Source organism: Cinclus cinclus, chromosome 11 (genome assembly GCF_963662255.1).
Source record: "Cinclus cinclus chromosome 11, bCinCin1.1, whole genome shotgun sequence".
NCBI lineage: Eukaryota > Metazoa > Chordata > Aves > Passeriformes > Cinclidae > Cinclus > Cinclus cinclus.
This window is the reverse complement of record NC_085056.1, coordinates 9511805-9525831: the sequence shown is the minus strand read 5'-3', so window position 1 is coordinate 9525831 and position 14027 is coordinate 9511805. Positions and strand designations below refer to the sequence as shown.

Genomic DNA, 14027 nt, shown 5'->3' with positions numbered 1-14027 from the left:
TTTTGGAGAAACTATTTTTCACTCTTAAACTAATAGCTGTTTTGAGGGTTGAATCCTTTAAAAAGCTTATATTTTTAGAGATTCACCTTCTCTTTAAAGGATATAAAACATTTGTCTTTTTCAGTGTTTTTGAGGAGACTATTTTTAATTAGCTGCTGGATTTTTGTCTTTTCTGTCTCAAACACATGGAATCACACTATCAAAACTTAAGGAAATGAGTTGCCTTAGGACCACTAACAGCCACAATGATCCTTTCTCTCAAGTAACAGCAATAGAAAGCTCATTGCTTCTAGGCAGATCAGATGAATCTAACTTCTTTTCTGTCCTTGTGGATGTCCAGCACCTAGCACAACAGAATTCTGTTTTGAATATAGCCACAGTGTAAAACTTGGGCCATTGTAGTGTGAACCTATTCTTGCATGCCTTCTGTTACTCAAAAAACAACTTTATTTACCATAATTTGATTGTTTCTGAGTACTTTTAAAAATGAGAATTCTCAAAAATGAGAAACAGAACTTAGATAGATGAGGCTTTCATTTCGACATCTCCTTTCCACATGTCATTCTCACTAGCCACAGGGAGTTCTGTTTCTGTATCAAAGGAAGAAATTTGATCCCAAATATTACGTCCAGTAGAAAGCACCAGCCATTAATAATGAAAAGGTTTTCACTCTTTGTTTGGACTTTATTGTAATCAGTGAAACCAGCTGTTTTGCATTTGGAAAAAGAATTCATCCTGTTGTGCCTTTAGATACAGGTACATGGTCCCTCTTAAACTGAATGAGGCTACATAATGTTCAATGACCAGTATAGTACACAATAAACTGAAGATCAGTAACATGTATTAATGTACTTATTGTTAGTTCAGCAAGATATCAAGCTCATTCTCAGTATTTTTTTTTTTTTTTGCAGCCTGTACAATTGGACATATTTGCTGTACAAACAGAGATATCAGCAAGAGACTGGCAGCAAAAGATAGGACAGGTCCTCCCAGCCAGTAAGAACAGATTGCTTCTAGCTTTTTGTTTAGTCTTTTCAACAGGAGGAAAATAATACCCAGCACCTTGCCATCAGCAGTGCAGTGAAAAATTCATCTTAGGGTCATATGCAATTCAGCAAATTTTTTAACACTAGATATTTTGAGTCATATCTCAGTCTAGCTTTGGACGTCAAGTGAGGTGTCTTGTTTGGGGTCTGCAGATGACAGAAATGATAAATACAAAAACCTTGATTTGGGCAGATGCAAATAATGCTATGACCACAAGGAGTTCCCAAGTTAAAACACTTTTCACGAATTCTACCCACAGGTGTATAAGCACAGAAAACTCCTACATGTGAATCCAGCTTCCCAAAGGAATACAGATTAATCTGGTACCTTTTTCTCATAACTGCCTTTTATAAAAGCGAGGAAAATGAGGTAGATATTAATCTATCACGACTTTACAAAAGTAGCTGTTACAATGACATTTGTAATTGTTAGTCTGAGCAGAAGACATGGAGATAAATAGAATTGTTAAGACAGGAAAGGAACTGACTAAAGAGGATATAATACTATGTTGTGCTTTAAGGATAATTACAGGCTTGGAGTGAGATTACCCATCTTGAAAGACCTGTCAGTGGGAACAATCTTATTAAATATTTGCATTAATAATATGCTCCCAAAAGTTTGTGTTTGCTAATGAAATTTTGAGATGATTAAGTTGAGGGGCAACATTTAATCAGTGAAGAATGGGACTCACAGGGAAAAAATGGAAACCCAACGTAACAGAGATGGGATGGAAGCAAACAGAATAAAATGGTAAACTTGGTTTTGAAGAGTTACAGAAGTGACAGAGAGGAATGACCTGGGTGTTTATAGCCTGTCTGTGTACAAACATTTAGTAGAGATGTGAAAAAGGAAAGTGAGATCCCCTTCTCATTAAAATCTTGGCTGATAGTCCTGGGAATTGTTACTATTTCACTAGAGGTTGGTAAGACTTCATCTAAAATCTAGGCCATTTTTTCTCAAGAAAGGTTCATTCCTACCAGAAAAGAGAAAGATTACATAGATGTATAACCTGGTGAACTCGGAGGAAGGACTACAGCAGAGCCAGCTGTGCTGGTTCTCCTACTGTTCAAAGCAAAGACGAGGCCAATGTGTGCCCTTGCTCCCATTTGGACCTTTTGCACCCCTGCACCCTTTGGACCCTGCACCCACTTGTCTCTTGCACAAGCCAAGATAAGGGAGGAGGATGGAGTGCACCTCATGCACAGTCAAACTGAAACTGGGAGTGCTCCCAGTTCCCCCCCACTTACATGCAACTTTGCAAATCACTCTCATAAAACTATCTCTAACACAGAATAAGGCTGATGCTAAAGCAGCAGCAGGAGCTAGTTATCCAAAACAGGTAGCAAGAAAGAATATGCTGAAGCTGAAACTCAGCTACTGTGGGAAATGTTACAAAGGAGATTTAAATTTTTAAAAGACACTAAGCACTAGTAAACTGGAAAGAGGTCAGAGGGAGGTGAAAAAGCTATGCCTGTAGAGAAGGAGCGCTGGTGTAATTATGAGGGCTAAAACTCCTGGACTTTAACGTCATCCTCTCCACACACACATATTCTATACATTTTAAAAGGAAAAAGATGCCATGGGATAACTTGCTTGGGTGACACTGATGGTCTCGTGAAGGTCCTCTGATGCCAGAAGTAGCAGATGCCAGGTAAAACAAGCTTTGGAGGTGTGTATTTGTGACAGTCTCAAGCAATGTGATAAGGAAGTTACAAAAGCTGCTATGACGAGAAACAGGGAGAAACCTTGTCTTCCCCTAGAACTTGGCATTCTTACATGAACAGAATACCAAAATACTGCAGTGTGTTTCTGTAATATTTCTTTTCAGTCTGAAGATAGTTTGTAACATGACAGACACTTGCCAAAATGCAGGGTTGGACCAACCCAAACACACCCTTCTCAGTGAAAGAGATGCATTTCTCTAGCTCTAAGGAAGAGGTACTATGACAGCAGCCTGCTAACAATAAAACATCGAAGTTTTAAATACTAACTAAACATTACATTTGGAATGGCATTGTGATTTTAGAGACACCATGAAGCAAACCTACCCAACCCACTCTTAAAAGTCCAAGAAGCTGGGGCTGATATATCCACTGTCATTAAAAGATGCCCAGTATAGTCTATGGCATGACATTCTTTACCTGCTAACCTAGAAAGATGGGCACTCCTGCCAATGCCATGTTCTTATCACTGTGAAATCCTTTTAACATTGATTTAGTCAGAAGGCTTTGTTCCCAGTTCCCGCAGCAACTGGCTATTCCCCAAGTTTCTTCTATTACAGAATAACCAAACCTAACTTCATTCAACTTATGCACTTCATTTGAAAAATGTTTAGTCTTTCATGCTGGTGAGCCTCAAGGTCAGAATGAGTTTCTGTGGATGTACCAGGACATGAAATTAAATACTTGGTGTATATATTCATTGCCCCTTTTACTCTTTGCATTGCATGTTGGATTAGAATAAGAAACTGATGTCCCAAGTCTTCAAGTCTGAAACAATTTTGTCATAAAAATCTATTCATTAAAAAAATATCCCAAACCCCAAGCTTTTAGTTCCCATTGCGTTCATTGCTTTGATAGTTAGAACTTTTTTAATTTTCCCACTAAATTTATTGTGATTCCTTTGGTTTAAATAGTGGTGTGTTTTTTTTTTTTTTTTCTCAGTGACATGTACCTCAGTTTACTCATAAAACAATTACATCCTTTTTCAGTTACTGTTTTGTCTGGCTCAACTGCCAAACTCTTGCACCAAGTGTATCAGACACTTCATGAAGCAAGACTCTTACAGATGCATCAACTGTAAAGTGCAACTTCCAGCAAATTTGAACACAGTTTCACACCACCCTCCTCAGATGATGTTCCTACATTCATAGGAAGGACTGTAGGCAGCTCCTGTAGTTCTGTAGTGTCAGTGGCAGAGGGCTGTGCTGCCAGCACTGGAGAATTCACACCCTGCTGCCAACAAACACAGTGAGCCTTCACACTACCAGCAAATCGAGCTCTGAAAGCACACACAGAATTTTTGTGCATTGGGTTTTTTTCTTCCTAGACAGTAATGTGTGAGTGGCAGCCTCAGTTTACTGTTACAGCACACAGTATATTCTCCCATACATCACAAGCAGTGACAGACAAGAATTTGAATAATTGATGACTAACCTCACTATAATGCCTGACTATTTTCTGAAGTAAATTACAACCTATTTCCCGGCCAACAGTGGTATATCACTAACATCCTACCATCTTGCCTGGCCCCATTGAGGCTTCTAAATACAATATTCTCTTCTCTGACTTCAACTCTACCCACTGTCAGGCTACATTAGGCATAACAAGATCCAGACAGATTCAAGATTAAGCAACTTTTTCATAAAATCCAATTGAGGACTTTCTTACCTTGAGGGTGCAGCAGATATTACATTAACCAGATTGTGCACACTTTCCATGCAAGAACTAAAGCATATATATATACACACACACATAGATATACACATATATGCAGAGAGACTTAATTCTCTTAGGAAATAAGCGGGGGCTTTCTAGATTCCTCCCACCACAGACATCATGATCAAGCTCAGCTAATTGAGACATTGTGGGGAAAAGGGTGTTCCTTAGCAAGGCCTTATTTTTCCAGAAGCAATATGGGAGTGCCACTGTCTAGCGTAGGAAGTCTGTGCAGATCATTAAAGCAGTAATAGTCACGTGGAGAGAGGGGTACCAGGTTTAAAAAGCTCCTTACTGGCTAGGCTACCTCTTCAGCTCCCAGAGAGACTGCAGTCCCTGAGTGGTGGAACCAAGAAGGAGCAATCTTCCTTCATTCATCTTCCCCCTCCCCAAAGGTACCAGGGAATGGGACAGAGACACCCCCAGTGCTATCTGGTGAGTTTGTCAACAAGATGCCTTCTGGGCTGTGCAGCCAAGAACCTTTGTTTCTTAAACAGAGCATGTCCTTTATTTGCTGTGGGAGAATGGGGGTGCAGACTCACCTAAACTTAGGCAAGCCAGGCATATTTGGGGGCAGTGCATGGAACACGTTTGTATTTGCTGCATTTGGTGCATGTGGTGCAGTGACTGATGGGTGGTACGAGGAGGAGGCAGCAGCACAGCTGCGCACGAGCGCAATCCCGTGGGCTGCGCTGCACAGAACAGCAACGGCTCCTAGGGCATTATGGAGTAGTCATACAGACTTACAACATGCATGGCATGGAGGGTCAAAAAGAAGAGAAAAAGGTCTCGTGTGGTGTGCTGGAAAGAGATGAGGACAGGAAATTACAGAGTAACCAAAAGAGAACATATGAGCTGCATGGTCTGAGCACCTAAGTGTTCTGGAACAGTATAGCCACTACTCAAATACCTTACCCAAATGAAGGCTTTAGGATTCAGATCAGAGCTTGGATGCTGAAGCTTGAATCAAGTGGTTTTTTGTGAAGGCATAAAATCTGTATATTGTCACCAGTTGTCTTTCTAGCATCTTTTTAGCCTGTGGCTTAAAGAGAGATGGGGAGGATACCAATATGGGAACTTTAAGTCTGAGGTGATATTCTTTTTCACATTCCAAGTTTGCAGAGAAATCTGGTATTCTTTATGAACTCTGACTAGCGCCTCTTCATGTATTACAATATATGTAATAGTATTTTATCAACCTTAGCAGAGTAAATAAGTATGGTAGGCTGTAACACCTTTGAGAATCCTGTGTGTCTTGACCTGCTCTCACTGATGCCAGACAGAAGGGAAGCTATTTAATACTGGGGAGGGAGAGCTGTTTTCTGTCTTTTGTGGACATATTTTATTCCCTTAACTGACATGGAATGTAGAGTTACTATTCACAAGAAGAGTCCCTGAAAACCCCTTTCTGCAGCTGTACTGAGCCAACTTCTGGCACCAATCACTGTTCTGCCAGATAATTCTTTGCCCATTTTACATGTAAAAGAATCGGGTTCCATTTGGAATAGCAGCAAATAGCTAATGTCCCAGAAATGCCTCAACCTGACAACTGAATTCTACCAGCCTCACCCTTGCCACGAAAGAAGAAGCTGGGCATCCATTAGCCCTGGCACAGGAGCATTAGCAGTGTCCAGCTCTGTCATGCAGCCTGCATCCCATTGGGTTCTGATGTCAAAAGCCAAAAATTCTGCTTTTTAACTAAAGCCACACTAGCGGACAGGGGAAATCAGCCGAGAAAGAAGGGAAGTGGGCAATCCAACCTGTTGCCTGCTAACGGCAATTTCAGCTGGCTGGACGCGGGATGCGTGTTTTGCCTGGAGGGAAGCAGCCGCTCCGAGCGCGCCTTAGTCTGCGGCGGGACGGAGCCGACCTGAGTAACTGGGCGGGGAACCAGGGCCAGTGCGGGCTCCGGGCAGTGCGGGGCTCCGGGCAGTGCGGGGCTCCGGGCAGTGCAAGGATCCGGGCAGTGCGGGGCTCCGGGCAGTGCGGGGCTCCGGGCAGTGCGGGGCTCCGGGCAGTGCAAGGATCCGGGCAGTGCAAGGATCCGGGCAGTGCGGGGCTCCGGGCAGTGCAAGGATCCGGGCAGTGCAAGGATCCGGGCAGTGCGGGGCTCCGGGCAGTGCAAGGATCCGGGCAGTGCAAGGATCTGGGCAGTGCGGGGCTCCGGGCAGTGCGGGGCTTCGGGCAATGCAAGGATCCGGGCAGTGCGGGGCTCCGGGCAGTGCGGGGCTCTGGACAGTGGAAGGATCCGGGCAGTGGAGACTCCGGGCGGTGCGGGGCTCCGGGCGGTGCGGGGCGCGGGTCGAAGCCGGCGGGGCCGGGCGGCGGCCCCAGGTGCGGCCGCTCCCCGCGGAAGAAGGCGCGGGCAGCCCCGCTCCCCGGGGGCGCCCCGGAGGGCGCGGGCGCCGCGGTCCCCCCTCTCCCGCCTCATTTGCATGGCTCTTATTACGGCCGTGCCTCGCTCCCGCCGCGCTGACACCGCCGGGCTGAGTGCGGAGTCGCCTCCAGCGGGAAGCGCACTTCCGTTTATCTGCGCGCCCGCGCCCCCTCCTCAGCTCGCTCTCTCTGGATGTTTAAGGCGAGGATGAACAAACAGGTCCAGCCCGAGCGCAAAGTGTCGGTGGTGGCCCCCTTGCCGGACCGCGCGGGGCCGCCGCCGCCGCCGCCGCCGAAGAAGGACGTGGAGCTGATCCTGGTGAAGGAGCACAACGGGGTGCAGTACACCAGCAGCAGCCTCCTGCCCGCCGCCCCCGCGCCGCGCTACGGCACCCAGGACAGGGAGACCTGGGGCAAGAAGATCGACTTCCTCCTCTCCGTCATCGGCTTCGCCGTGGACCTGGCCAACGTCTGGCGATTTCCGTACCTCTGCTACAAAAATGGAGGGGGTAAGAGAACCGCTTTGCGAGGTGTTTTTCCCCTGCCCCGCAGCCCCAAGCCGCACCGCCGCGAGGGTGGCATCCCGCTGCTCTTGGCGGAGTTTCTGGGGCAAAGCCGGGAGCCGGGCTCGCCCCGCGGTGCCGGACGGCGAAGGGAGGAGCGGCGGCACCGCCGCGCTCGCCGGCTCTCCGCGCTCCTCCCGGGCAGCGGGGACCCGCTCCCAGAGCACCCGGGACACCGCTCGCGCACTCCTCGAAGTTTAACTTAGTTTTTGAGTACAGGCGTATTTGCCTTCTGCTGCCGCTCCGGGCTGCTTAACGCTTTTTTTTTTTTTTTTTTTTTTTTTTCGTTCGCAAAAAATAGCTCCAAAGGGGAGGGGGCGGAGGAGGGGGAGAATGGCCAAACCAAAAACGCTCCAGCAGAAAAACAGCATCCAGAAGAGCTAGCGCCAGACCACTGAAAGGTTTTCTGGGGGCAGTTTTAATGTGCGATCGTGATTTCTGCCCTCGGTTCTGCACTGTGGGGGTTCTCCCCCCCTCCAAAGTAGGTAGGAGACTTGTTACAAACAAAACCTCACCTCCTGCGCAGTTTGGCAATGGCAGCAACAAAAAATTACACACAGTAACTATAGTTGGCTCAGCTTGTCTGGCATGTCTTCAGTAAGACCTTAACTCCATCATCCTCTTTCATCTCCCTGAAGTACGCTGTGTTGTCAGTGATGACTCCAGACTGTGATGGAGTAACACCATCTGCAAGCCGGGCAGGTGCCTGGGGTGCTTTCAAATCACACACAGAAAGAACAGACCCTGCCTGGCAGATGGAGAGCTGTGTGTGAACGGTGAACCACACGGATAGATCTCACAGAGAGAAAGCACGTTCTAAAAGGTAGTTATGTATGTAGGTATGTATGTATATAGGGATGCTGTGGTTGCCTGGTGATAAAGGCTAACAGTTCACACTTCTAGCATAAAATAATTGCTTCCTGGGAAAATAGGAATGCAGGGTGAATGGGAAAGTCCCTAACAACTGACATGGAATTATGCCTGTCCTTGGAACTTTATAGGACACTGGTGCTAATGAAACACTCGGTCGAGCTTGGTACCTCCAAAACTTCTGAGAGGAGTCAGAAAACCTCTCTGCTCATCACCCAGACAGACTGAAGAAAGTAGTTAGTACTGAAAAGTAACCTCCATCCTTATTTCGTTATGTCCAAAAATAGTCCCAGCCACTCATACTACAGCTGCACAGTGCATCAGGAACCCAGCAGGCTCCTGCCGTGTCAGGTGCAGGTGTGGCAGCAGCATCATTCATACCGCTCAGGACAGATGCACCATTGCCACATCTCCACGTCACCTGGCAATTCTCAGGAAAGGAGATATATTACCCTATCTGAACTTGCACAAGGTGACACCCAGAGTGCCTGAACTCTTTTCTGTTGTAATTTGGGTCATTTAATTTCCTAACCTACTTCCTTTATAATTTACTGCCAGCTCAGGCACAGAAGGTAACAGCCTGCAACTCTTGCATTTTGCTTAGCCACCATGTATTATGTTATGTCAGTTCAGCTAGAAAAAACTGACTCTTCATTATCGTCTCCTGATTCAAATACTTCCAAATGACAGTGAAGAGAAAGCCAACAGCTACAAGAGACACATTTCAGCAAAAAGTTTGCAGTAATTCTTCCATATCATTAAAGCAAAATCAGACCTTTAGGGCACAAGTGGAGAGGCCCTTTGCTACCAAAGTCCACAGAATGACCGAGAGCACTCTGATATCCTAAGATTTTTCCATCCATTGCCTCTTATGTTGGACATACACATCAGTTTTAGTCAGTAGAAAATCTTGTGAGAGTTTCAGGCTCTAAAAGTAGTTTACTGAGTTTCAAGCCGGATCAGTCCCTTCTTTCTTTCAAACTGTGTTTGGGAGCTTGTTTGTTTTATGCGTAAATTTTCCTACAAGACCAAAAACCATAAGGCAACAGGCAGAGCTGTGGGATATTGTTGGATTTTGTTGAGATCTTTCCAGTCATAAATCACAGATATTCTTAAATATTCCACAGATATTCTTAAATATCTTTAATAACTCCCCCTGCCACCACCACCACCACAGTCCTATTGCATGAGGGAACCTTTCTAGCACTAATTTAACTTTTGCTGCCTCAAAAGGATAACACAATGGGTTTCATATAATTGCTGTGTTTCCCCATACAGAAGTTGGTATGTGGATATAGACATGGGGAAACCCCAATTTCAGTATCTTAGCAGTTTTTCTGGAATGCTGAGCAAATTAAAGGGATGAAATCAGAAGCTGTTTTCATATTTCTCTACCACGTTCAGACTTAACCTATAAGAAACATTTACAGGATGCTCATACTAGGATTACAGTTTGCCTTTTGATATTTATAAGTAAATAGATGCTAGGTAAAGAAGAAACCAACAGAACAGATTAAACTTGAATTGGATAGTATGCATAAAGTAAAGCAGTGGAAGGTAAAATGTTTCCTTTCCTCTTCCTCCTCTAGTTTCCCTTTATTTGGAAAGGCTCAGCACTTACTCAGCCTCAGTAACTTAACTAGAGCTGACTTTGGACAGTCAAACGTGTGGGTTATGAACATGTTATCAACCATTTGATAAGTCCTGGGTCAGCATAGCTTGTGCTACCTAACAAAAAAAATTCTGCTATCCTACCAAAAGCTACATCCATGAAGGTTCTACAAATGTTCTTAGAAGTTGAACAGCAACATCAAGGACACGGAAGTAGTAGAAAATGGCCTCTTCCTTTACATTTCTTACAAAAGTTAAGTGGTTGACATATGGACTGCATCCTAAAACTAACTATGACTAATTCAAGATGCCTGCAGACACACCAAGGGCCTTTCCATGCTTGTAAAAGTACGTGGTTCTCAATAAAGCATGGAAACATACAAGAACTGAAAAGGAAAATATAAACACACACGGTATTCCCCCATTAAAAGTTGAATTTTATGAGGACATGGATGCATATATACTCCCTTCTTTTTACTAGCCAGGTCCTGGAGTTTCTTTCTTTGATAAACTCCAGAGAAATTTTCTAGGGAAAAAAAAAAAAGCAGGCATGGAGGCTTTTGGATTAGATGTGGAAGTTCCATTTATACAAAACAAAACTCTGATAGTTTACTTTAGTATGTTTTACTTACACAAGTCATACACCACCCAGTGGCCGCTATACAGACTTTTTTTTGTTAGGTAACTTCGGAGACAGCACTGGTGGTGGTAACAAAAAGAAACAATTATATTTTAACAAGCTCCCAGTAACAAAGAAGCTGGAGAGTAAGAAGCATCCAGCTGAGCTAAAACGCTGAATGAATAGCCAGAAACATCTGTGTTTTTGGGAGTAGCCTGCTGAGAGACCCCAGTGGGACTTCTGCACAAAGATAGATGGCAGAATGTAACCTTTCTGTAAACAACTGTAATTTTTGGAATCATTCTTCTGCTATTAAAAAAAAAAAAAGAAAAGAAAGAAAATCCTAGTCTTTAGTAAGATCTAAAAATCTAGAGCATTTATTTTCCTATATCAGTTACCTACTTTCATAGGACTTGACTGCCTTACAAGGGCAGAGACAGATCCAGTGGCTGTATGGTAATATGAAACGTGCCATGGAAAGCTTACAGGACAGTTTAGTATGAACAGGCTGGTGGAGTTCTTGCCCTCACTGACTTCTTGGAACCATGATATGTCCACTGTGTGCTTTAAAGTAATTATCAGGTGATAGGGTAGGCACTGAACAGATGGGGAAAATCTGCAAGCTCCCACCAAGTACAGAAGGCAACATTCCAAAAGGGGAAATTCTCAAATATCACCTTGCCAGCCCAGCCGATCAAAAAAGACCACAACTTACATGTATTTGCCAGCTGCTCACAGCACAAAGGAACAGCACTGTTTGCAGCAGATGGAATACTTTTTCTGCAGTACATTTGTGAGACTTGCAAAGGAGCAGGGCTTGTCATGGAGAAATCAGCTATGATCATTTCTACTGGCTAATCTTACAAGAGCTATATCCTCATTATAACCTTCCTGGCAAGAGCACTATTTTTTAAAACTATTTTTAAGAAAAAGATTCCCTAGCTGTATAACTCTCCCTGTAAGTAGTCAACATCAATGTAGTCCAAAGAATTCTTTATAACACAACTAACATTATAATTGCTCCCCAGCTCTACAAGAGGCTATGGTGAATTAAAGAAGGCTACTGTTAAAATTATACTCTCATCAAATTAGAGAAAGATTTACCCTGATATTTGGATTACATCTGAAATTTTACTGATGCCAGATGAAGTTGAGTAATGCCTACTATGATTAACTGATGTGCTCACAGTGGGGGAGGATGATGCTCAGTCTTAGTTAACAAGCTATTGTAGTTTTTGTACAAGACACTTTCAGTATTAATGTTCATTTTTGTTTCCTGTTACTGCATAGTCATAGGCAGAATTAATATTTCTCTCTGAAATTTGGGGAAAAGGAATTTACCAATATAAAGTACTTCTTTTGTGAGCTAAAATATTTGCAAGGTCAGTCATGTTCAGACTACTCATTAGGAAGCATGTAATTGTCAGATTAGTCACCGTAGACTTACTGTATCATAAGAATCAGATTAAGTTTTTAATGAATTTAAGAATAGTGGCAGATAAATATTTTAACTTTACTCTAGCTACCATAATACACACTTTAAATCTCCCTTGCAGTGTTATTTTGAAGTGTTTTTGCACCACAGTTTTTCCAGAAGAAATTGTTTGTTTCAACAAGCCGTTTGCCAACAATCAGTACAGTACACTGCAGAAGTACCTTACAGTTTATCCTAATGCTCCCTGTCCAAGTCATAGTTGTGTCAGCTGTGATATGGGACTGAGCAATCCTCAGCACAGGTACCATAGACAGCATAAACCAGATCAGAACATCCCTGAAGAGGCCCAGCAGAGTCAGGAGCCCAGAGCTGTCACCCATGGAGCTGGCACGGGGAGCTGTCACCTCCCACAGGGCTGGGAGCCTGGCCACCTCACCACTCCACTGAGAGCAAACTGGTGCTGACAGCACCACCTCGTCCTTCCACTACACTCTGCCTCCTCAGTTTTGCAAAGTGTCTGCCACCAAATTTAATCACTATTTTGGGGAAGAATATAACCTGGCACATTACAGTTCAAAGGTGGATGGCCTTTGCCTTACAATATCAGAGTTTGTATTTCAAAATAGCATTGATGATGATAATAAAAAATCAACTTTGAAGTAATCTCACTGCAAAGCCTACGCCAAGAGTTTGACTCATCAGTCAATCAAAGCTCAGATGCAAATCGAGTGATCTCGGTTTCCTAAAAAGGGGTTTTCAGTTCTCATTAGCACATCAAACCACTGACCTCAGATAGGTTAAACTGCTAGCTGATCTCTTCACTGTGGTCATGAGCTCTGGGTTCTCAGCCATACTGTGACACTAGGGACAGTGCTCAGTTGTGTGCTGTGGCAGTACCCCCTTTCCCAGATCCAGAGTCAGCGTCCAGCTCACAGATGCTCTGTTCCCTTTCCCGCTCCATCTCTTCTCTTTCCCTTCCTTGATCAGCCACTAATCACCTGGTGCATGCAGGGCATGGATTCACCCAGACTCTTCAGCACTGGAGCTCACAGGCCAGCTGCTTCTCTGAAATTCCCTGTTCTGCTCTACATGTCTTGGCTCCACAAAATAAATCTTCAGAACGGGAATTTCTGCAGGGTTATAAGCTACTGCATCATACACCTACAACATATGAAGTATTAAGAATAGCTGAGAGGGAAGAGCTGAATCTCTCACCCAAATTTTTCATCAATTGTAAACCTGGTTTTGACTCTGAGGTATAATACCATGTGGCACACTATATACCCTCAGCTAAATACCTGCCTGTGCAGAGATGTTATTTGTCCCTGAAAAATTCTAGCAACTCTTAGTGTGTCAAATTTACAAAGGTCTAGAGATGCACCAGCATAGAAAGGTTCTAGATGAGATTCATAATATTCAGATTGATGTTACTCCTTAAGAGGACCATCCCGTGACTGATGCATGGCAAGTATTCAGAACTGATCTAAAAGGTGCTGCAATCAATTACCAAAACTGATTTTCCAGCTTTACTGACAATAAAAGAGCTGATGTGGACCAGCTAACAAAAGCAAAGATGCATCTTTGCAAGTACAGTGGATGCACATTTTGATTACCACTTGAAGTACTTTGTTCTAAACTAAGAAGTAGAAAAGGCTTCAAGAAATAAACTTAGTTCTGGTTTTGAAAATTTAAAATGTCTGCTTAAGGTTTTCCCATTCCCTGCCTCCCCCCAAGCCCTCTTCCTTCCTGTACACCCTTCTCAATTTTGCCAAGGAACAGAAATACTGAAAGATCCCTAGTAAACCATTCCTGCACAAGTAAATTCTGCAAGTCACATTAGGGAGCCTTCAAAGCTCATATTAACTCCTACTGAAACAAATACTGGGCTTTCTTACAGTTTGACTTGAGGTCCTAGGTTTGGATACTCATTCAAGCTGAAACAGCAGGCACGTGAGCTTCATGTGTCTGCTTTCTCACTCACGTCTTCTTCACCTCTGGGAGTAATGGAAACTAGAAAGGCCAGGTTAGGAGTGCAGCAGCCAACAGCCCCTCTTTGCTGAAGAAACCAA

At 43.9% G+C, this 14027-nt stretch overlaps 1 protein-coding gene across 1 annotated transcript in view; it reads left to right on the top strand.

The window, feature by feature from the left end:
• Positions 1–4889: 4889 nt before the first annotated feature.
• The window catches only part of SLC6A2 (solute carrier family 6 member 2), a 56376-nt gene continuing 47238 nt past the window's right edge, over positions 4890–14027 (top strand). The window contains exons 1-2 of the mRNA XM_062499700.1: positions 4890–4919; positions 7063–7369. Of these exons, the coding sequence (XP_062355684.1) occupies positions 4890–4919; positions 7063–7369 (337 nt within the window). The remainder of the gene's footprint in view (positions 4920–7062; positions 7370–14027) is intronic.